The 22,857-nt window shown below is 36.9% G+C and overlaps 1 protein-coding gene across 12 annotated transcripts in view; it reads right to left on the reverse strand.

The window, feature by feature from the left end:
- LOC109421643 (sodium- and chloride-dependent GABA transporter ine) overlaps window positions 1–22,857 on the reverse strand; it is a 104,166-nt gene that overhangs the window by 18,078 nt on the left and 63,231 nt on the right. For all 12 annotated transcript variants that reach the window (XM_062849731.1, XM_019696155.3, XM_062849729.1 and 9 more), the window contains 2 exons: window positions 17,005–17,192; window positions 16,731–16,865 (listed from right to left, as the gene is read on the reverse strand). In XM_062849731.1, coding sequence (XP_062705715.1) covers window positions 16,731–16,865; window positions 17,005–17,192 — 323 coding nt within the window. The remainder of the gene's footprint in view (window positions 1–16,730; window positions 16,866–17,004; window positions 17,193–22,857) is intronic.

Below are 22,857 nucleotides of genomic sequence, written 5' to 3' on the forward strand. Positions count from 1 at the left end.
TTTAAATGTTGGCAGCAAATGCAAAACTTCTTATCAAATTCCACAATTACAGAGGTAAGTTTTGACGAGGCCAAATACGAATGGTTGTTATGCAACTATTGAGGTATGAATACCTCAATACCTCCAGAAGTGTATTTTTTGTTCATAATAAAAAAACATTTCCAAAGATTGTTTTCAAATAAAATAATCCTCAATTATTATAAAAACCTTTGAAATATCTCCTGTAAAAATTTCAGTCATTTTGGTACGCATTTAAGACAATTCCAGAAAATCTAGTATATATATAATTTTGTAGTTATTTTAATACATATTTTTTATAAAAATAACGGGTAACTTCCAATACATCCTGCAAGCTTGTATGCAGATATTTGCAGCTACAACCTTCACTGATTGATTCTCCTACTCAAATCTGATCATTTGCTGGCGGATGATTGATTAAATGTGGTTAAGAACATGTTTGAAATGTTACATGAATTTTTATTACGTATATATTCTATTGGTAAAATTATGTGCCTATAACTCACATCCCCATTGGTCCAAAAACATCCAGATCCGGTTTTTTGCGCTTCGAATTGGAAGATAAACATCTATTCTGATTCTCTGCGTTGAAAACCAATTGAAAATCTACTTGCTTTTGTTATACGAAGACGCGGAGTACAACTCAAAAGTCATGTGATTTTTCGACAAATTTAAAGAATGTAAAATTGCATAACAGTACCCACGCTCTCATGCAAAATATGCAACAGAAACTTACATAAAAATGGATTTTCTGCATTCTTGGGAACATTATTGATTTATAAAAATTATACAAACTCATAAATTAGACAATCAATTTTTCGATTTTTGGCCTATGGCGGTACCACTGTGCTATGGAGGGAGTGCGGTACAATAGGTTAGAATTTTCGTTTTAGTGATACAACCTTCATAAAGTTTGGAATGTGTATACTAGCTAGTATACGTACTATCAGTATGCAAAAACCGATTTTTGATCACCCTCAAGGTATAAGAACCTTCAAGCAAGGCTTTTGAAAAGCAATTTAAATAAACGTTAATCAGAACTATATGGTTTGTCATTATACCAACAGTTTTGAAGTGATTGCGGTCGTGTACTGTTTAAAGAACAGAAACAGTTTTTGAAAGTGAAAAGGAGCATACTAGAGAAAAAAACATGAAAATTAGAAGACAAAGAATGTTGATTAATTGGCAAACTAAATTCTGTTCGCGATCTGATGGGATTTGAACCCACGACTCCGTATCCGCTAGACTGGGAGCATTTCCTCATTTTTTTGGTTTTTGATTTTTCATAAAATAACGAAGCAATATTTTCAAAATCGGTTTTCGTGCACATGGAGAGTATGGGTCAAGGTATCTCCTGATTTTTTTCCAGGTGGATAATATTTTTCGTTTTTGCAGAAACCATTTTTTTTGTAAAATTTTGTTCAAAAATGGTTTCTGCAAAAACGAAAAACATTTTCGAACCAAATGTGTTGCCGGAGGTATTCTGTGACTTCTAACTTTCAAGATTTTCCATGTACGTTCAGCCGTACCAGCAAATTGGTACATGTCTGCAAAGAGCAACATAAACGTGTGGAAAAAGGAGCAATTTTAGAAAAAACTTTTGGTATATTTTGTAGTGAAAATTTTGGAACAAACGCTGATTAGGTTCTAAACGACCTTCCGGTAAAATTGTTGAGAATTTTTAGGAACTTCATGAGAAATTCCTAAAATTATTCCCGAAAAAAAACCTTTATTTTTTTTATAACGCTCCTTATATTTTTGTGAAGATTTCAACAAAAAAAAAAACGTCAGTCTAAAAACCTACCAGTTCAAAATATTTCATCAAGAATTCTGTAAACAATTCTCCTAGAATCTTGAAAATAGCTGCAAAAACTGCGCCCGCAATTTCTTCAACGAGGCGCCTTCACGGAATCGAAGTGAAAATCTAACACGGAACTGCACACTACGGAACATTTTTTTCTGATAATTCAGCCAGAGTTTTCAGTAAAAATTTGCGGCAGAAGTTCTATAAAATCCTGATTTCGTCAAGGATTCATTCTGAGATTTTTCCAAAAAAAAAAAACAAGAAAAACCTACAAGTTACTTTTTTATAAATTTCCATTTAATCATTCCATAAAGTATATACTACAGGGGGTGACCAAAATGTTTGGGATAGGCAACTTTTTTTTCTCTCACAAGAAAGTTCAACATGCTGTAACTTTTCATAGAGTGCATCAAACATTCTCAAAATTTTGACTGTTTGTCAACCTATTATACACTCCCGTGCAAAAGTTTGGGATCACCCCCTCAAAAACATGGAAATGTTTTTCGGTCATATCTCAGTCATCTTTCATTGATTCCACTCGTTCTTAGACTCTATCGAAAGATAAAGAGTTAGATTTAATTCGTAGGTACATTTCACAAATTCCATATGAAATTTTTAGTACAAAAAGTTTACCTCAATTTACATGTTTTTTCCTAAATCTGTACGAAAAATTGTGTTTCGTGTAATTCAAAATTGTGTCGACCAAATTTTAAAATTAAAATTGCATTTGAACCCTATTTCTATACTCTTTGAGAGCCATTCATTAGATTTTAGCGATAAAGTTCATAACATATTTAAAATTATCGATTTAGGTTTACACTCCCTGCAAAAGTTTAGGGTCACCCCTTAGTATGCTGCATCGTGCAAAAGTTTGGGGTCACTTTTCAAATGAAGTCTGAGTCGGATTTTTGTTCAAATCGTCATTTTTTTTTGGTGCAACTTCAATTCTTTCTTTGATAGTCGAATGGCAAGACACAGAAATGGTTATGAAAAGTTCATAAACTAAGTTCTTGACTAATTTAAGGTAGAAAATGGGATTCTATACCATTACCCGGAAAACCAATACCCGGAATGCCATTTACCGGAATGTACCGTTTACCGGAAAGTACCATTTACAGGAATGTATCATTAACCGGAATGTACCATTTACCGGAATATACTATTTACCGGAAAACCGTATGCCGAAATGTACTATTTACCGGATACATATTTACCCTCAAGTAACACACTTGCCACAGAAGAGTCACGGTATCGCAGCGTTTTGTTGCACAGAAGTCATTGCAACTTACTTTTAGCAAGTAAGTATTTATATGTTAGAAGTAAGTCACAATATCTGATGTGGTCAAACCAACGAAGGTGTCCAGAAAAAAATGTTTATGAAAACTGTGCATGGTAGGGGCTGTATACCACATGGTCTATATTAAGTCATGTACATAGTTCCTACTTCTGAAAGCCAATCCAGACAAAAGGTTTAATTCTTAGTCCAACCGAGGATCATTACACTAAAACATTAGACTAAAACATCGTATTGCAGCTGTAGTGCATCCGTAAAACATCGCAACTTTGTCGAGGTTTTGATTTTGATAGATAAGAGTGCGATAACTGCAAAATTGTTGCACTTAGCAGTCTTGCAGTTAAAGCGTTTGCACTGAGCGAATGTCAACTGTGCGTCCTTTACCACAGTCAACTAAATATGAGGGGGTCAGAAGCAGAGGGGTGTAAGTGACCAAAACCTGATTTTGAGATAATGGACGTAAACTTTGACATCTTATAAAAAAATCAACAACAACCCAAAAAGTTCGGAATCGCTTCGAATATGCTACTATCAAGTGACTCCACCATTGGAGATGCACAGAATCATTATATACCTTGTTTTTCTTCGAATATGAAAATTGGGTTGTTTTTATTAATGGCACTTACACCCCTTTACCACTAAACTACTGACTTACACCCCTTTGCCACCAAACAAATCCTCAATAAGGTTGCACCTCTATATGTAGACTCAAATATTACTATGCAAAAAGTGTCCCAAAATTGAAAATATAATGTTGTTGTAAGTTAACGATACTAACAAGCAAGATGACTTCAAAGCAATATTATCTGTTCCTTACTGAAAATACAGGTAAAAAAATGGTTAAATCAAAAAAGCTTATGAAGTCTACTTTGATATTGAAGGTCTAACTCGATGTAACCCTGATATGACAAAAAGGCCACCTTGTTCGACCAAGTTTATTTTTTGTTTGTTTGTGATGTAAACTAAAAATGTAAAAAAAATGAAAATGTAAAAATGTAAAACTAAGGAAAATGTGTACTACTAACACATGTTTTATTTTTTATGGACAGGGCTGCCTGAGTATCAATCTGGCCGCCACAATGGCCGTCTTTCATTCTTCTCTATTTTCTTGAGCAGTAATCAGGGAATCTATCGAACAAATTGATTAGAAATTGTTTCTTGCTGCTTGATTACTTAGTGAACACTGAGTAGCATTTTCAGACTAAAGCTAACACTGGTATCTATAAACTTGTGCTTGAGAAAATACTTTTTTGGAAAGTGACCGCTGGTGATCTTCACCTTAAGCCAAGAAATGTATCAATTTTTAAAACTGTTTTTACTTATTCGTTTATTTGGAAGGCTCGTTATTTCATTTGGAAATAATCATGTCAGATGTAACGAATGACACAAAAGTGTACCAGACAGTGTTACCCTTTTCAACCCGATAGTTTTTAAATTATACAAAATTGTGTTGATTTGTGTATCGAGTCCTGAAGATGGTCCAATAGCCGGAACAAAATGTGGGTGATAATAAGTAATTAATCAACGTAATTTGTTAGACTGCCAACCAATTTTTTCCTAGAAATCTTCTTTGAAAACTTCAACGCATTTGGCGATTTTACGCGCACCTATTCATCATACCAAAAATTAAACTGAACGTTCAAAACTTGAACCAGATCTGACGTAATCGCGCATTTTCATTGAGGTAATATACTGCGTACATGAATCCATAGTGCACATCCTGCGTAATATTTTTGTATGTATACATTCGTATGTTTTCAGAATAACAGGAGCCATTTCTCCTGTTTGTATTACTTTGATGTTTGATTACTATTGACAAAAAAAATATGAAGAAAAACTATATAACACAAAACTTGTGTGAATTACATCAATCTAAATACTGACAAAAATTATGATGTATTGCAATTTTCCATTACTCACCCGTGAAGAAATCTTGTTTTCTTTGAAGAACTTGTGTGCTGGAAATTGAACTTCAAGCCAAAATATTTAAACCATCACTGCCAACATGTACTTGGAAGTATAAATAACTAATTGAAACTAAGTAAAGTTATTACTTTGCAAACTGCGCCGAAAGTCTCTTAAATAAAGACAAATCAGTCAATAAATCAACTTTGCAAACTATCTTCGGCACGTGCCGTGGTCGCATAACATAAGACAAGATACAAAGAGATCATATATGGACATCGACTCGTGATAAAGTAAAATATGTTGATTTTTTAGAAATATTTTTATTTTTATTTTTTTTTTTTGTTTAGAAATAATATTATTATAATCTTCGTGCCTGCCACACGATATACACATGCAAAATGGCCATTGGCAGAGTAAGCCCTCAGTTAATAACTGTGGAAGTGCAGGCTTATATTATATATTGCACTTACACCCCTTTGCCTCCAAACAAATCTCATTCATGGTTAAGCGTCATTTTTTCGTTCAATGTGAAAACATGCTAGAACATTTTTAAAAATTACGGGTCTTCGGCAACAAACAAAGTTGATCTCGTAGAGTCACGTAGGATATATATCTCAATTTTGAATTTTTGGTCACTTACACCCCTCTGCCTCTAACCCCCTCATATGTAAATTTATGTTGGCCAATATTACGTTTTCATACCATTGTGCATGACACGAAACAGAGAGAAGAAAAAAGAAGAAGAAATGTAAATATAGCCCGAGCAGGAACGAATAACTGACACATAACTGCAGTATACCAAAGTCAGATATCATACTAAAATAAGGTATTGATCGGTTATCCTGGTACTGAGAATAACTTTCTTTGGTATTTAGTAGGTATTGATAAAATACTTCAACGAAAAATCATTATTTGTATGGAAAAATTGCCGATTATTATTTAGGTATTGCCATACCTGATGTCATTATTCACGTGTTATGCACAGAATACACACCAGTTATTATTTCAGGTATTTTACTTCTTATGCAGGGCTTCCTAATACCTAATTCAGGTTGTAGGTATTCGATTTTCTATACCTGAGTTTGGTATTCTTCAGCTATTTTCTTCTGCTCGGGAGTGGTTGTCAGTGAGATGGTGCCCCTCTGTCAGATATGTACTTTATCAGTCCTGTTCCAATTGCTTTTGGCTAGTTTGGGGTTGAATAATCACTATATAATCATTATAGGATAATTTGATCGAGATTTCAAATAATTATTTAATAAGAAATACCTATAAGGTGTTTTCGTTCGGTTTTTGTTTGTAATATGTAGGAAAGACATAGAACTTGTTGCGCAACCATTGGTGAAAACAATTCATAATGCTTTCACGATCATAACAAAAACAAAAGCTACTAAGAGATCCACTATTGGTTAAAATACCCTGTTCTTATGGCATCCATATTTTTTAGTTAAAGCAAAAAATCCTTAAAGTATTTTCATGATTTTCGATAGTTTTTTTTTTGCTGATTGTACATATTATGTGGAGCTAACCGGAATACTTCAAGATCATGTACATATGTATGTCGCAAAGCGGAGAATCGGAACATTTATTGTGCTGTGCCCGGCAATAGTTTATTTTACGAAACGACAACAGTGTTGACATTGATATTTATCAACACTCACGGGATACGGTGCGACCTGCTGTCAAATTTTCATTCATGAAATGAGCGATCAGCTGATCCGAAAAGTTATTCGGCAGAGGACTAATAGAACCCTGTCTGGAAAACTAACCCTAATATCAACGGGGGAAGCGCAATTGGGAACGGTACCCAATTCGTACTGTATTCATAATTTTTGATCGGTCCTCTGCTGTAAGATCGGTATGACACTCTAAAAATAATTTAAACAAATGACAAATTACGCGGAAAAAAATACACGGCGATGAAAATTATTGTGTAACCGATTGGACCCATGAAATTCATTTTTTCCTTGGGACTTTCAGGTTTTGAAATTAGTCTATGCTAATACGGTGATACAAGTCTTTCAAAGTGTGGCACCGTGTTGGGATAACTGGAAGCGTTAACTAATCAAGAACTAATGATTACTTGACCAATCTAATTTTAAACAAATCGTCAAAAAACATATTAACGCTTAACGCCAAGTTATTAGCAATATCATCAAACAAATGTTAGCTAACAAAAATGAGGCAAACTCTGTTTTAAATACCTGTAAAACATCACACCGGCTGTAAATCAACTTACAGAGTGACAAGAGTCATAATGATATCTCCTCGTGTAACAGATAGTACAAACGTACAACAACCGCGATCGTTAGGCGAAATGAAACCTAAAACAGTTGCTCAAATAATGTAGCTTCCCGTGTTAGACGAGAGCACTTTTTATGAATGAAACAAAAACCGCCACCACCGGTCGGTCGACCATCCGGCGCGACGGCACGTGTCTTGTAGGGGGCGGCATCGGTTTTTGTTGATTTATGAATGAAGTATGCCGCCCGCGGGGTGCGGGTCGCTTGCGCCGAAGGTCAACGCGGTCGTAAATCATACTCGCAACTATCACCGATTCCGGACGCAAGCTCGCGTCGATCACGATAATGCGCGCGCCGCCAATGCAATTCAATTGACGATCGATTTCCTAATTGTTTTACGATCCTGCTCGTTCGGTGAGGTTGTCATTTTTTATTGCCTTCCAGAATTGTTTTAAGGGCAGACTACTGGAATAAACGAAACCCCAAAGGTACTTTGTGCGGGGACTACTAAGTAATGAGCCGCCAACTCAGGAAGCTTTTTAAGTTCTCCCTTTGACTTGATTATCGATGCTAATGAATATTGACTGTTGATAGTTGGCACCCGGTGAGGTGCATTTATAAAGCGATTAGTAGTCGTCACCTGGTTTATTAATGGGGCACGTTCGGTGTAGTACTAGTTTTGAAGTAATGAGCTGAATTTTAGTATGGTGAGAAGGTCCATTCTCTGTTTCTGCAATGAAATGGTGCAAAAAGCGTGGGTATTATGGTTCCTTGCCTAATTCGATGCTGTTTGAGCAAAACTTTGGATAACTATGTTGTTCATGTTGCAAGAAATGGAGAAAACAACAACACTGTTGCCCAAAGTTTTGCTCAAACAGCATCAAATTAGGCAAGGAACCATAATACCCACGCTTTTTGCACCATTTCATTACAGAAACGGAAAATTGACCTTCTCACCATACTAAAATTCAGATCATTACTACAAATCTAGTACTTCACCGATCTGTCCTATTATACCTGAATGATTGGAATAAAGTTTGCATCTAAAGTAAGCGTGTGTCACTGCGTCTACTCTAGACAGAATGTCGTCGAAAAATATTACAGTGAGTTTCATAAAACATGGAATATTTAAAACTCTTCTATTTGATCAAAGTGCCAAAAACTGCACAGTGCGCTTAAGGTTTTATAATTTGTTTTTAAACTAAGGAACTACATAGCTTCATAGTATCCTTAAAAACAAATCTTACACAAGATCTGAGTTTATTGTTATTAATTATTCAAGAATTATAAGTCACTAAGTAGTGGCATGAGCACGTTATTAATAATGCATGAACATTACTTGTTCAGATACCGCATGCCACGGTGACCACCGGAGCTGCTGTTCTTAAAATCGATCGAGCCATATTGGGAATTATTTGCATACGGCTGAAATCTGTCACAATAAATCATCACCAATTTGAATATAAGGTGGGAACTTCAGCAAATATTTACATGGCAATTTATGTAATTGAAATTGCGTGCAGTCGAGTTGGTGCAACACTTTAAATGGATGTATGAAGTAGTTCTCAATGTATCACTGATATATCACTGTATATCAACAAAGATCAATATAGTTAATGTAGTCTGGCAGCTACATGACCATTAGAGTGGGTCATCGTTTATATGGAAAAATGAAAAATTCAATGATATCCCATCAGATCAAAGCTGTTTTGATCCCATTTCAGGGCCCAAATAAGTGTGCAATATCTGAGCACGATCGGTTTTGTCTACGTTTTGCGCATCGCGTTTGAAGTTTGTATGGGATTTTACATTCAAAAACACACTTTTTTGCATTTCTCTCACGACAAGCTCGAATTTTTCTAAAACCATGTAACCGATAAATTGAAAATATAGCCTAGGGTGTCCTGAAAAACTTTGTCAAAGACCGCGAAGTGATCTGATGCTTATGAAAAAAGTTATAGCGTTGGCATTGCTTGGCGTGATTTTGTTGCTATTGTTATTCCTTTACATGTTAAAACATAAACACATGCATGCGGTTCGTTGGTTATAACTATTTTTACAAGCATCGGATCGCTTTGCGGTCTTCAACAAAGTTTTTCAGAACATCCTAGGCTATCATTTCACAGTATTAGTTAAAAAGTTTCAGACAAACTTTTTCAACTTATGACAAAAATGCAAAAAAGTAGGTTTTCCCATACAAAATCCCATACAAATTTCAATTGCAATGCGCAAAGTGTAGGCGCAACCGATCGTGCTCAAATTTTGCACAGATACTCAGGACCCGAAACGAAATCTAAAAAGCTTTGATCTGAGAAAACGGTTCCGATGGCCCACTCTAATGACCATGCTTTTAGGTAAGTTTAGTTCCTGTTCAATCTTGATTTATAACAAAATTTTAAAGTAGAAAACTTAACATTTTTCTGCACTAGTACTGATTTGTTTTTATTCCTCACGAAAACCTTGGGAAAAATCCGTGCAAAAAATCCTTGGTGAAATGATTAGATGAATTCAACCATTTGAAGCCAGATTTTTTTCCAAGTGTTATTATAGAGTTTTTTGTACGTATTTCTGTGGTTTTGGTGCTCAATAGCATAAAAGGGCAGAATATGATTCAAACTATTTTTTCTGGATATCCTAGGTCAGCCAAACTTGTTCTTGAGTTTAGATCCTAAAGTCTACGAATGTAACAGTGCCCGTGTAGTTGCCGGCTTAGAATAGCACTACGGTTCCGGGGGTAAAAGTCCACTAAACAGGGAACCCCAATCCAAGGTGTCAGGCGACCCGTGCTGAGGGATGAATGGTTGAGGGGGTTTAAATCATGCTCGATCTTTAACGGAGCCCGTAACGTGGGTAGATCTCCCTTTTGGGTTGCGTTACGGACTAAGATCTACCAAACTGAACCTTGGTGACATCCAGCTTGTTAAGCTAGGGTAATGCGTTTTGGTAATAAGGATTTATGGTACAAAGCCCTTGTTACTAGTGACAGTTTCTAAAATTGCATTAATTTTGCCTTACGGATAGTTAAAGACTCGGTTTGTCCTCGCCGAGACTACACTTGATGTAAGGAAAACAAACATGCTTTGCGTATCTAATTGCGTAATAACCTACTAAGGCCGTTCGCAATGCTGTTTTATTTTGTATGGCGAGTTTTAAAAATTTTAAAACTCGCCATACAAAATAAAACAGCATTGCGAACGGTCTAAGGACTATAAGTACTGGTGATACAAGGACTCACGTGAATTCTTATTACCGAACGAATTCTCTAATTTGACAGCGTTTTGCAACTAGCCTAAAGCCCCTGGTTTTTCAATGTTGTCCTGGGACTAAACTAGAAGCAAGACACGGATGAAGCCAGAGTTCCGCTGCATGGACAAATATCAGTTCTACCGTTTTGTTTTTCTCAGAAATAGAATCGATTATGTGTGATTAAGGGCGCACTTTCGCTGGGACTTATTTCCCTGTGAAAACGGTACTTTTTCATCACATTCGACTTCTCGAACCTCTGAGGTAACAAAACTAGATCTGTACAGAAATCGGAGTAATACGACATGCGCTAAATACTAAGGATACGGGTATTGCCACAAAAGATCTAAATACTGGTCGCAGTGGCTCATCCGAACAGAAAAAAAAACAGTAGCTTCTTTCATTACACAAAGCTACGATTTTTATTTTATCATGTCCACTAAGTCTTCTGAATGTTCAATAGACAGTATCAGGTCAGTCGGGAAATCCTAGGTCATCCAAAGTGTTCTTGAGTCCATGTATTCTATTGTATCATGTATGTTAGTGGGTTTCGTGGCCGTGCGATTAGCGGCATCAGTCCACTGGTCCACTGGGTGTTCCGTGTTGTCCGTTGCCTAATGTCCCGACAAACTCGCAAAATGTGAGTTCTTCCTTCGGAGCCCAGGTGGGGGGGGGGGGGGGTGAGAGGTGAGCTGATTTGAGATGACTTGAGATGACGGGAGCGGTCGCGTCGTGTCTGAGTACACGCATCATGAAAAATTGTGAGCGCGGCGTCGCTGCAGGTAGTCAAAGGGCGACATGGGTGCCCGATATGTTAATATGCAAATAGGCATTGCAGTTTTGAGGAGTCAAAATGTCTGTTTAATATTTGTATCTGTTTTCGTAAACCATACAATTACTAAAATGGTTTGTATATCACAAAAGATCAAATATGGTCGCAGTGATAATATACCCGACATAAAAAAAAACATGAGTATGAGAAATTCCTCAAGAAATTTTTCCATAGCTTGCTGCAGTGATTCCATCTTGAATTGCTGATTCCATCAAGACTTCATCTAGGGATTCCACCAGACATTTCTTCGGAAATTTGACCTGGGATATCTTTAAAGGTTCTTCCAGTGATGGTTTAAGTGCTGTTTTCGAGGTTTCATTCAAAATTTTCTCCAAAGATCCTTTAAGGTATTTCTGCAGGTATTCCTTCAGAGATTTCTTCAAGGATTTCTACATATATTCCTTCCAGAATTCCGCTGGAGATTGCAACTTCAGCAAATATTCGAAGTATTTCTGTAGAAATATCTTCAAGAAATTCTTTCAGATAATTTTACTAGAGATTATTTAAAAATAAATCCAGGAACATCATAAAAAACCATAAGGAGTCCATCCAAATATTCCTTCAATAATTCGTCCAAAAATTACTTCAGACATGAATTTCTTAAAATTTTTACCCTGCGGTTCCTACAGAAATTCTTCCAGGAATTCGCTAAGAAAGTTCTCGTGAGATTCCCTAAGGCATTCCTCATGGGATTGCTTCCGGGATTCATCATGGGGTCATGGGCTCCAGGGATTCACCTGGGAATTCTTTCTATGATTCTTTCGGAACAAACTTCCAGGATTATTTTGAAACTGCCTCTGAGAGGAGGATCCTTGGGATCCCTTCAGGAATCCCTCCTGGAATTCTTCCAGAAACTTCCCCACGAATTATTCTAAGAATTTCTCCAGGAACTGTTTAGAGGGAATCAAGAATTCCTCTTTCTTCAGGAACTGCTTCAGGGATTGCTCCAAAAGTTCCTCTGCTTACTCTTTTTAGGGTTGCTTCAGTATTTCCTCTGGAATTTCAGCGATTTCTTCAGTACTTCCTTCTGGGATTTCTTCAGAAACTCCTCCTAGAATTCTCTCAGAAATTGGTCCTTGGCTTTCTTCAGGAATTCTTCCTGGGATTCCTCCAAAAATTCCACAAGGGATTCTTTCAGAAATTCCTCCATGATTCATCTGGGAACTCCTGTATGTATTCCTCTAAAAGTTCTTAGGATTCGACCAGGAATTCCTCTTGCAATTTCTCTAGAGATTCCTTTAGGAATTCCTCCAGAGATTCCTACAGGTATTCCTCTTGAGATACCTCAAGGAATTCCTCTAAAGATTCGTCCAGGAATTCATCCTGAAAATTTCACCATACTAAACATATCGTGGTGAATCCCTGGAGGATTTCATTGAAGAACTACTGGAGCACTTTTTGGAGGAATTCCTGGAGGAATCTTTTGTGTTCAATTTGTGAATTTTTGACACGTTTTAGTGTAGTTATGATTTTAGAAGTTCGAAAATAGTCGAAAAACACTAAATTGATTTGATGCACTTCTTAATTTCAATGGATTTGGCTGAAATTTTGACCAGTTACTTCTTTAAGGAAGCCAATCAAAATATGGGGGTAAACTTGAAAATCAGAGAACATTTTTGAAAAAGTGGAGAGGCCTAAACAGGGATTCCTCCAGGAATTCCTCTAGACATTTCCCAACGGATTCCTCTAGAGATTTCTCCAGGAACCCTACAGGCAAGTCTCCAAGAATTTCCTCAAGGGTACTCCAAGAAGTTCCTCAAGGTACACCTTCAGGAATTCCTCTTGGGATTGCTCAAAGCCTCCAGGAATTCCTTGAGGAATACCTCCACAATACCTACGGTAATTTCTTCAGAAAAATCTCCAAAAAATCCTCAAGCATTCCTTCTGAAATTTCCCCAGGAATTCCTCCTGAAGTTTATCAACGAATTATTCCAAGATTTTTTCCAGCGGTTCCTGCATGAATTCCTTCTGACCTTCTTCTAGGAATTTGTCAAAGGATTTCTTGAGGAATCCTCCAGCGATTCCTTCAGAAACTCCCCCAGGAATTCTTCCCGGAATTTATCCAGGAATTATTCCAGGTATTCTTCCAGGCATTCCTACAGGCATTCATCCAGGATTTCATCCAGGCTTTTGTTCACTGACTTTCCCGGGAATTTCATCAATAATTTCTCCAGGGATTCCTCCAGGATTTCCTCTAGGAGTTCCCCTGGGAGGTCCTCCAGGAATTTCTCTAGGGATTCCTCTTAGGATTCTTCCTAGGGATTCCTCTTAAGATTCTTCAAGACATTCCACCAGAAATTTCTTAGATGATTCCTCCAGAAATTCCTCCACGAATTCCTCCAGAAATAGTTCTCGGGGAATTCCTCTAGGAATTTCTTCTAAAATTTCTCCAGGAATTTCTCGCAGAATTCCTTCAGAGATTCCTCCAGGGATTTCTTCAAGAATTCCTCTAGGGATTTCTCCAGGAATTCCACTTGAGATTCCGCCAGGAATTTGTCTAGAAGATCCTCCAGGCATTTCCTCCAGAAATTGCTTCAGGGATTCCTCCAGCGATTTTTCCAAAAAGTCCTCCAGAAGTTTTTCCAAAAATTTCACCAGAAATTTATCTAAGGATTCCTCCAGGAATTCTTCAACATGTTTCTTCAGGAATTCCTCTCAGATTTCCTCTAGGTAATCCTCCAGAGGTTCATCCAGGGATTTCCTCGAGATTTTTTTCAAACAGGGGTTCCCAACCTTTTTGAGGTGGCGGCCCCTTTAAGAACTGTCAAAACATCTGGGGCCCAATGAAAATTTATAGGAAAAAAATGAATTAAATGAACGAAACTGAGACAGCAATTTGCTGTGCGAGGGATTTTCGACGAGGAATCGACGATAATACGTTTTTTCATTCGACACTCATATTTCGTAAACAATAATGTAAAATTAATTTGCAATCGTAGCTGACGGATAGCGGCGCAGTCGAAAATTTTTTCTTCTGAAGGCGTTTTATACTGAAAATTTGTTCCTCAAATTGTGGCGGTATACAAAATTAAAAATTGGTATAATTTGCACAAAATATAATAAAAATTTAACAATTGTTTTGGTAACATCGCGGCCCCCCTGAACAAGCTTCACGGCCCCCAGGGGGCCGCGGACCACCGGTTGGGAACCCGTGCTCTAGGCATTCATCCAAGAATTTCTCCAGGGAGTCCCCCAGGAAATTCTCCTGGAATTCCTCCAGGAATTCCTTCAGGGTTTCGTTAAGATATTCCTGCATGAATACCTCCAGGAATTTCTTTAGGATTTCCTCCACGCATTTATCCAGGAATTCCTTCGGAGACGTTTCGATGAACAATCTCAATTTTTGATAATGGATTTATTTAGACAAATACTCCATAATTTGTACTCTATGCTGGATTATTTTATGGTTTTGCAACATTTTATAATATCAAATCGATGTGAAAGCATCGATTCAAAGCATTCGATTAAATCGGTGGATTCTGCTGGACCGATTCGAATCGTTTCATAAAAATCGATGTCTCAGCCAAACTTGCCCAATGCTAGTCCTTGGTCATCCAAGCTGTAATGTATTATGTCCCGTAAATTTTCTGAATGTTCAATGGACATCATCAGATCTTAAGTCGTCCAAACTATTATGATGTTCAAAATCTAGCATCTACAGCAATTGAAGTTTCTGTCTTGGTTATATAGAATTATATTGTATAGTCAATTATAGTTACTGGTGTGAGCTAATACAATCAGATACTATGACATAGCTTCGGGATAGTCAGCATCGTACACACTGCCCTGCAATATATTACATGGAGTCTACAGCTGTCCCAGTCAACACACGATCGTATATGATGTGGAGGCGATATACGTACACGTACACTTTTCACGCGGTTCAATGAAAGCAGGTACGCATATGGCCTCCACTTTAGCATCCTATTCAACGTCATATAGGATTTTGTGTTAGCTGGGGTAATAGGTAATATCCTTTTTGCTGTTTTGAGTTAACAAGTTTGTGTTAAAAAAGTTCGTGTAACTTCGAGATATCGTGCAATAAAAATCCAACGGATTTTTTTATGCGATTTGCTCTCCGCATATGCCCTCCGCATCGCGTAATAAAAGTCGCGTAACTTCAAGAAAATCTTTTTACACGAATTTCCAGTCGTGCAAAATAAAATCGCATAAAAAAGGTCGTGTAAAAACAGGATTAAGTGTAGTGTGGTTCATTTGGAATACCTCAAAATTATCTTGAAATGACTCATGAACAGTCACCGCGATTGATTATGCCACGTTATGCTGCTGTTACGAGTGTGGACCTGAAGCTCTGAACTCCTAGATAGTTTGGCTGACCTGGAATATTCCTATAGTGTCTCTTAATCACATTTGAGATTTTAAGAGCTTTACGGACCCCAGCAGATTATGCAATGATATTATTTATGATTAAAACACATTAAACTATTCTTGTAGATTTGAAGAACTTGATAATTATTATAGAATAGTTTGGAGGACCCTCAATATTCCATAGGTTTACAACAAACAAATAGACTTCAAGCTAAGCTGGAATATCCCTATAATGTCTCTAAATGACATTTGAGATTTCAAGAGCTTCACGGATCCCAGCAGATTATACAAAGCTATTATTTATGGCAAAAACACATAAAGCTATTCTTGTAGATTTGAAGGATATCATTATAGAACATTTTGGACGACCCTTATTATCCCAAAGGTTTATTATAAACAAGTAGACCTCAGATTGTTTCAGCAACCGCGTTTGATTATGCAACGTTATTCAGTATAACAGATATGGCTGTTGGTACGAGCGTAGACCTGATGTTTTGATCTCCAAGGTAATTTGGCTGACCTGGAATATCCCTATAGTGTCTATAAATGATATTGTAACTGTGAAGAACTTCACGGATCCCAGTAGATTATGCAATGCTATTGTTTATGGCGAAAACACATAAAACTATTCTTGTAGATTTGAAGGCCTAGGACAGTTTGGAATACCTAGAACATCTCAGAATATAAAACACCTTTTGATATACTTGACGTAAGTTAAATAAATACATATGAACTTAACCCATATTCGAATTCAGCTTTTGGAACAACTGGTATATCAATTGTTTCGTTTTACTAAATTTCATTGTGTTCAGGATGTGCTAGGTTCTCAATAAAGTCTCAAATACAAATATTCTCATTTTTCCTTAATAGAGGACTCAATTTGCAACAACTTTGGCGGAGACAGTATCCTGTTTTATTGAATGGGTGAATTTATACACCCGTTTCTATGTTGGGGTCATGTTTGACCCCTCCGGCTCCAAAGGGTTAAAGAAGCATATCAAATATCATTGAAGAAATCTCTAGAGAAACCACGAGAGTCAATGGCATTGACAAACTCACCTTTTAGCAGCGGACACAATTGCCCTAGCGCTCCAATCGGCCCTCGTCCTGTGTACTGTCCGACGGCAAGCTCCATGAACAGCATTGGGATGCCACAGGTTAGCAGTATTATAAAATACGGTACTAGAAAAACCCCTGCAAAAAAGCCCAGAACATTTTGGAAACATCATTACAGCACCTTAGATTGAGAATGTTACAACAACATACAGTTGACTCCATAGGAACCATGTATAGTTGATGAACCTTGTAGATTGCTAACTTCTCCGAAACTTACCGCCACCGCTTTTATAACACAGATAGGGAAACCGCCACACGTTTCCCAATCCAACCGAGTAGCCGATGCATGCCAGCACGAATTGCATCTTGTTGGCCCAGTGCTGCTTCCGGGGCTTCAGGTTATCGATGTCCGAGTCGTCCGAGATGCCCGTGTAGCTGTCATTTTCGTACGGTTCATCCGGGGGCCTGGCGGGAGGAGGAAAATCGAAAATCTTATAATCGCAATCAATCGTACCAAACAAAATCATCGCAATAATAATAATAACGTTTCGATTTCTCTCACGTTTTTCGAAACGCCACGGCATCGAGCTTGCTCATTCGATCAGAATTAAATTGAGATAACGCTGCGCTAAATATGATACATCCCCTTATTTGCGGTATCAATTGGTAGACCGCATTCGACGTATCGCTATATCCGGCTTCACTCTAATCGATCGATAAACGATCAATCACGAGGAAATAAATGAAATGTTCAATTCCACTGCTGTTGTCTAAACCCGGTCTTGCGATGATGGGCTTTCGACATTCATTGGTGAACCGCAAGTCATAAGAAGGGATTTGATCTTGTAGCGATCTTTGCGGTTGATGGTAATATGATCACACGGTTATCTCGGATAGCATTATGAGAATCAAATGTAGGCACAAGAAAAAACTGCAGTGCGAAATCTGTAGAACGGATGTCACTATTATTCAAGTTCAAATGCTTTTCATGCGAGTGTAATGATCTAGTATCTGTTTGTTAAGATCGTAACCAAGAAATCAATAATAGCCGTTTATTTGATTTTCCAATCAGCACCATCACTAGCGGCGTTATTTATCCCTCACCACGGCAGACCGGAGCTCAATGATTGTTAAGGTTTTGATATAGGCATCTCTTTTTTTTTAAATAAAATTTTCTTTGTGGAATCACACAAGTTTTTTCAATAAATTATACTCAAATCAGTTGTTAGGTCATTTTATAAGAACATAGATGAACACCATGTAGAGGTCGAAGCGTTTCCAGCAATGTTCAACAGATTGAAAGTATGGAGATGCATAGCCGCTAAGTAGCTTTACGAGGTGAACTAAAATACAGTCAGTTAGGGTATCGCGCCACTTGGGCGGTCGCTTCTATATTCTTCTGTTTCCCACTATAACTCAGTCAATTTTGAACCAGTTGACTTGAAATTTTGTACACGGGTAGATACTATACCTATATATATATATATATATATATATATATATATATATATATATATATATATATATATATATATATATATATATATATATATATATATATATATATATATATATATATATATATATATATATATATATATATATATATATATATATATCTCACCGCATTCCAAAAATTGTGTCAATTGGTTCAAATTTGACTGAGTTATAGCGGAAAACAGGCGAAAATAGAAGCCACCGCCCGAGCGGCGCGAGGATTTTATACAATCAGTGCTATGCAGTTTTGAGTGGCTCTTTAAATCTCACCAAGTAAGGTAACCTTGGCAAAAGAATATAACAAAAGAAGATCAAGTTTAGCAATTGAAAAATTCAATAGCTGAATGACAAAATTTGACATTGCTTCGTTGGAAATAAAAACTGACATAAAAATAATAACTTACTCTGTACAGGAAAATAATTAAATAATAACTAATGTTGTCATTATAAGAACAAACGCTTTACATATTTGTAAACATCTCACAAAGCGCTAAATTCGAGGGAAAGTGAGCAAATTTCGAACATTTTGTAACTAAAATTTGACGGCAAGGTAACCAAATTGGGGATGCTAACATAAGGCTGAATTTCAAAAGGCTGAGTGCACAAAAGGCTGAAATTGCAAAAATGCAGGAAATGAGTTATAGTACTTCTTCTTTTTTTCTGGCGCAACGTCCCAATTGAGACAAAGCCTGCTTTCAGCTTCTATACGCATTTCAACAGTTATTAATTGAGAGCCTTCACTGCCAATAACCACTTTGAATTTGTATATCGTGTGACAGGCAGGAAGATACGTTATGCCCGCGGATGTCAAGGAACTTTCTATTACAAAAAGTTTCTGGCCCGAGGGAGAATCGAACCCGTCACCCTCAGAATGACTACCCGCTCGCTAACCAGATCAGCTACATATATGAGTCCTAGTCATAGAATGTGCTTAGTGAAGAGGCTAATGATGCATACCAATTAACACAAAAATGACTGATGGTATTTCAATTGGAGATTTTTCCTTTTTTGAGCATGGGCTATTCTTTCGAGTCATGCTGTTATGGAGATTGGCTGCCATTACTGCTGCCAACAATGTGATCAGAGGTTTTTCCTTCTTTTAATATATGCTATTCTTTGGAGAAATACTGTCATAGTTATGTAGGCGATCAATAATGCATACTTTAGCGCGGAAAAATAGTCCTAACGCTTTCCGATTTCGAACATAATAACAGCAGCATGTTCGTCCAATGAATCATCAACCAATAAGCGGTAGTGTGCGTCAAATGTCAAACCTTAAGCAAAACCAATGCAAGCGTCAGGGCTGAGTGGTCGGCCAACTAGCAAATTTTCATTAAGATATGTGTACGATATGAATAATTAGAGTGTTATGTCTGTTTGTCTGTGATGTTAATGTTGCCTTTAGGCTCGCCGTTTGAAAACTAGTCGAATCATTATTTTAGCCTTATGTTATTTCAGCCTTTTGACATTTTCAGCCTTTTCTGATTCAGACTTTCGTAATTCAGCCTTTTGTTATTTCAGCCTTTCGTGTTTCAGCCTTTTGTACGTAACCCCCAAATTGATTACACAAGTTTACAAAATAAAACGAAAGTCGTGAACTTTTGTCAACGACCAACATTTTTGAAGCACAATTTAACGCTGATTTGGAAATCGTGCTTCAAAAAAATTGGGTAGAACAGTTTTTGGGTTTTAGCTCAATATCGAGTTTTACACACTTATTTCAGAGTCACTTGTTCGGCTGTTCTATTTTCGGTAAAAGTTCAGATTACCGAAGTTCAGCACAGTTTACCGAAGTTCAGCTATTTTTTACCGAACGTTCGGTAAACATTACCGATGATTCAGTAGAGTTTGCCGAACGTTCGGTAATTTTTTGACTAACTTCGGTAATATGTTGCTGAACATTCGGTAACCTGAACTTTTACCGAAAATAGAACAGCTGAATATGGTACTTTATTTTAAGTGTGTACAACTTTTTAAAATATGGAATTTACTAAAATTGAAATATGTTGCGTTTTGTTTAACCAATTTTAAATCTTTTTCCATAAATTAAATGCTGAATATAATACTATTTGATCATCTGAATGTAGGTTTTGCGTCAGATTGATGAAATTCAAGATATTGGCAAGTTTTAAGGACGATGTCCTTAAATTTTAGCAAAAAATCCAAAAATATAGGAAGAAATTTATTTTTTTCAATAAGAAAAAAACAATTTAACAATTTTCTCAACGTTTATTTGAAATATCATATGTAAGCTTGTTACAGTAAAAAAATTAGCTCAATAGAAGTATTGATTACGGAGAATGAGATATATTAAGGGAACGACTTTGCTTAAAAATAGAACAAAAATCGATTTCAAATCATCAACCTTGTAGGGAAAGTCGAAAAAATTTCCGCTCTACTGTAATTTTTTTCCATCGCGTTTTCGAACTCAGGGCATGATTCTACACCAAAAATGATCATCAGCTTACCGAGTTCAAAAATGCTATAAACTAGTGTTATTTAAATGTGTCTTTTTCAAGCGTGAATTCTAAAATCTTTCGCTGACAAAAAAATGGTAAGAGACAATCAAATATTTGTACCGAAAGTCTAGAACCCAAAATGATGTTGACCAGTTCTCTCTAATTGTAGAACGGTCCATTTCGATAGTCAGAATGTTCAATTATCTATTACAAAATTGCAATTGTAAAGTTTCGTATAAGTTTCAGAATGATTTTGAAGGGGTTCCAAGGTAATTAATGGGGTTTCATAGGACTTTCAAGGGGGTTTCAGAAGTTTGAAGGCATTGCAAAGGGTGTTGAACTGATTCCTAGGATTTTAGAGGAGAACAGCTAGACCGATTTTAAGGGAGTTTCAGAGGAGCTTCAAGGCGTTTCAAACGTTTAAGGAGATCTCAAAATATTTTAGAGGGATCTCTAGGGAGTTTCAAGAAGTTTTTAGAAGGCGGTTCAGGAGGTTCCTGGGACGTTTGAGGGTTTTCAGAGGATTTTAGGGGGCTTTCATGGCATTTTCTTTATAATTTTCGATTTTTTTTTTAAATTTGAAACCCTTTACAACTTTGTAACTAAATCAGTGCAATATCGTGGCAGTCTTGTATATGCATCAATATCAGTCTATACAAGACAGTCCGTGTGAAATCGACTTCATAAGAAAGGTCTCAAGGGCAGAGTAGCACTTAAGAAGCCATGGTTGTCCGCAAAAAATATCAAAAAAAGATTGAAGTGGGCCCAGGACCACATTTCGTGGACCAGTGATGACTGGAATACTGTGATTTGGTCAGACGAGACGAAGACAATGCTATTTGGATCTGATGGTATCACAAGGAAATGGCGGCGAACCGGTGAAAGTTTGAAAAAGGAGTGTTTACGGTCTACTGTCAAACATGGCGGTGGTGAGTTACTTTACCAACATTTATTTTTCATCCAACTGATCATGATTTTCATTTTTTCTGCAGGTAGAGTCATGGTGTGGGGATCTATGGCTACATCTGGTGTTGGAGAGCTAGAGTTCATTGATGGAATCATGACCAAGGAGGTTTATTTGGACATTTCGAAGAGAAAACTACCAGCATCTGCACAAAAGCTAAGGTTGGGGCGCAGATATACGTTCCAACAAGACGGAGATCCGAAGCACACCTCGAAGCTGGTTTCGCAGTGGTTCAAGGAAAAGCGTATCAAGGTTATGGAGTGGCCAGCACAGTCTCCCGATCTTAATCCGATCGAGCATCTCTGGTAAATTTCGAAAATTAAGGTCCAGGAGCAAAAACCAACAAGTATTCAGCAATTTCGGCAGGTAATCTCAAATGAATGAGACACGCCGGAAACTACAGCTACGCTTGTCGAGTCGATGCCCCGACGATGCCGAGCCGCTATTGAAGCCAAAGGTGGTCACACGAAGTATTAATCTTCGTGTCCCAGAGGGGTGGATATACTTTTTTGCGTTATTTCTTCAATTTTTCTTCAACATCATGTCTCAAATGCAAGTGAATTTCTATATTATTTCGAACTCTTATGAATGCGCTTTGTTATTACATAAATAAATATGAACTGGACAAACATTAACCGTATTTTAATTTTCTGGTGGATTTTGTGGAAGAAATCTGATTTTTCACTAGGGGTGGATAAACTTTTTTTACATAAAGCCTGTATCCGTAATAATCGTGACACAGAAATACAGCTGTAACTTTGCAATAGATACATTAAAATTGCTCAAATTTTGTCGAATAACATCTTAAGATGTGTTCACTTCACCTACAAAATTTCATGTGAATCGGTGCAGTACTTTTTGTTTTAGGAACGAAAGAGTAAAATGTGCGCCATTGAATTTTGTACAGCCCCTAATTTTGCATGTCAGCGCTGTAATATTTGAATTTGGCAAAGGAAATGGCTGAAATTTTGAACACAAACATCTCAATCTATACTTGTTGCATGGGCAAAATTTTAAAAAAATCGATGCACTATCAACAATTTTATTGTCGAAACATGTATTAGGACTGAACGTGATTTTAGCCTCGCAGACAGCAATTAGTCAGCTCCCTTTATTGTTTCGATTGTACTATTGAAAGTAGTATACCAACAATCATCAAATTTTGCAGGCATAATATACACATAATAAATTAGCTTCTGTGAAAATTTCA

This window comes from Aedes albopictus, chromosome 2, assembly GCF_035046485.1.
Source record: "Aedes albopictus strain Foshan chromosome 2, AalbF5, whole genome shotgun sequence".
Taxonomy (NCBI): Eukaryota; Metazoa; Arthropoda; class Insecta; order Diptera; family Culicidae; genus Aedes; species Aedes albopictus.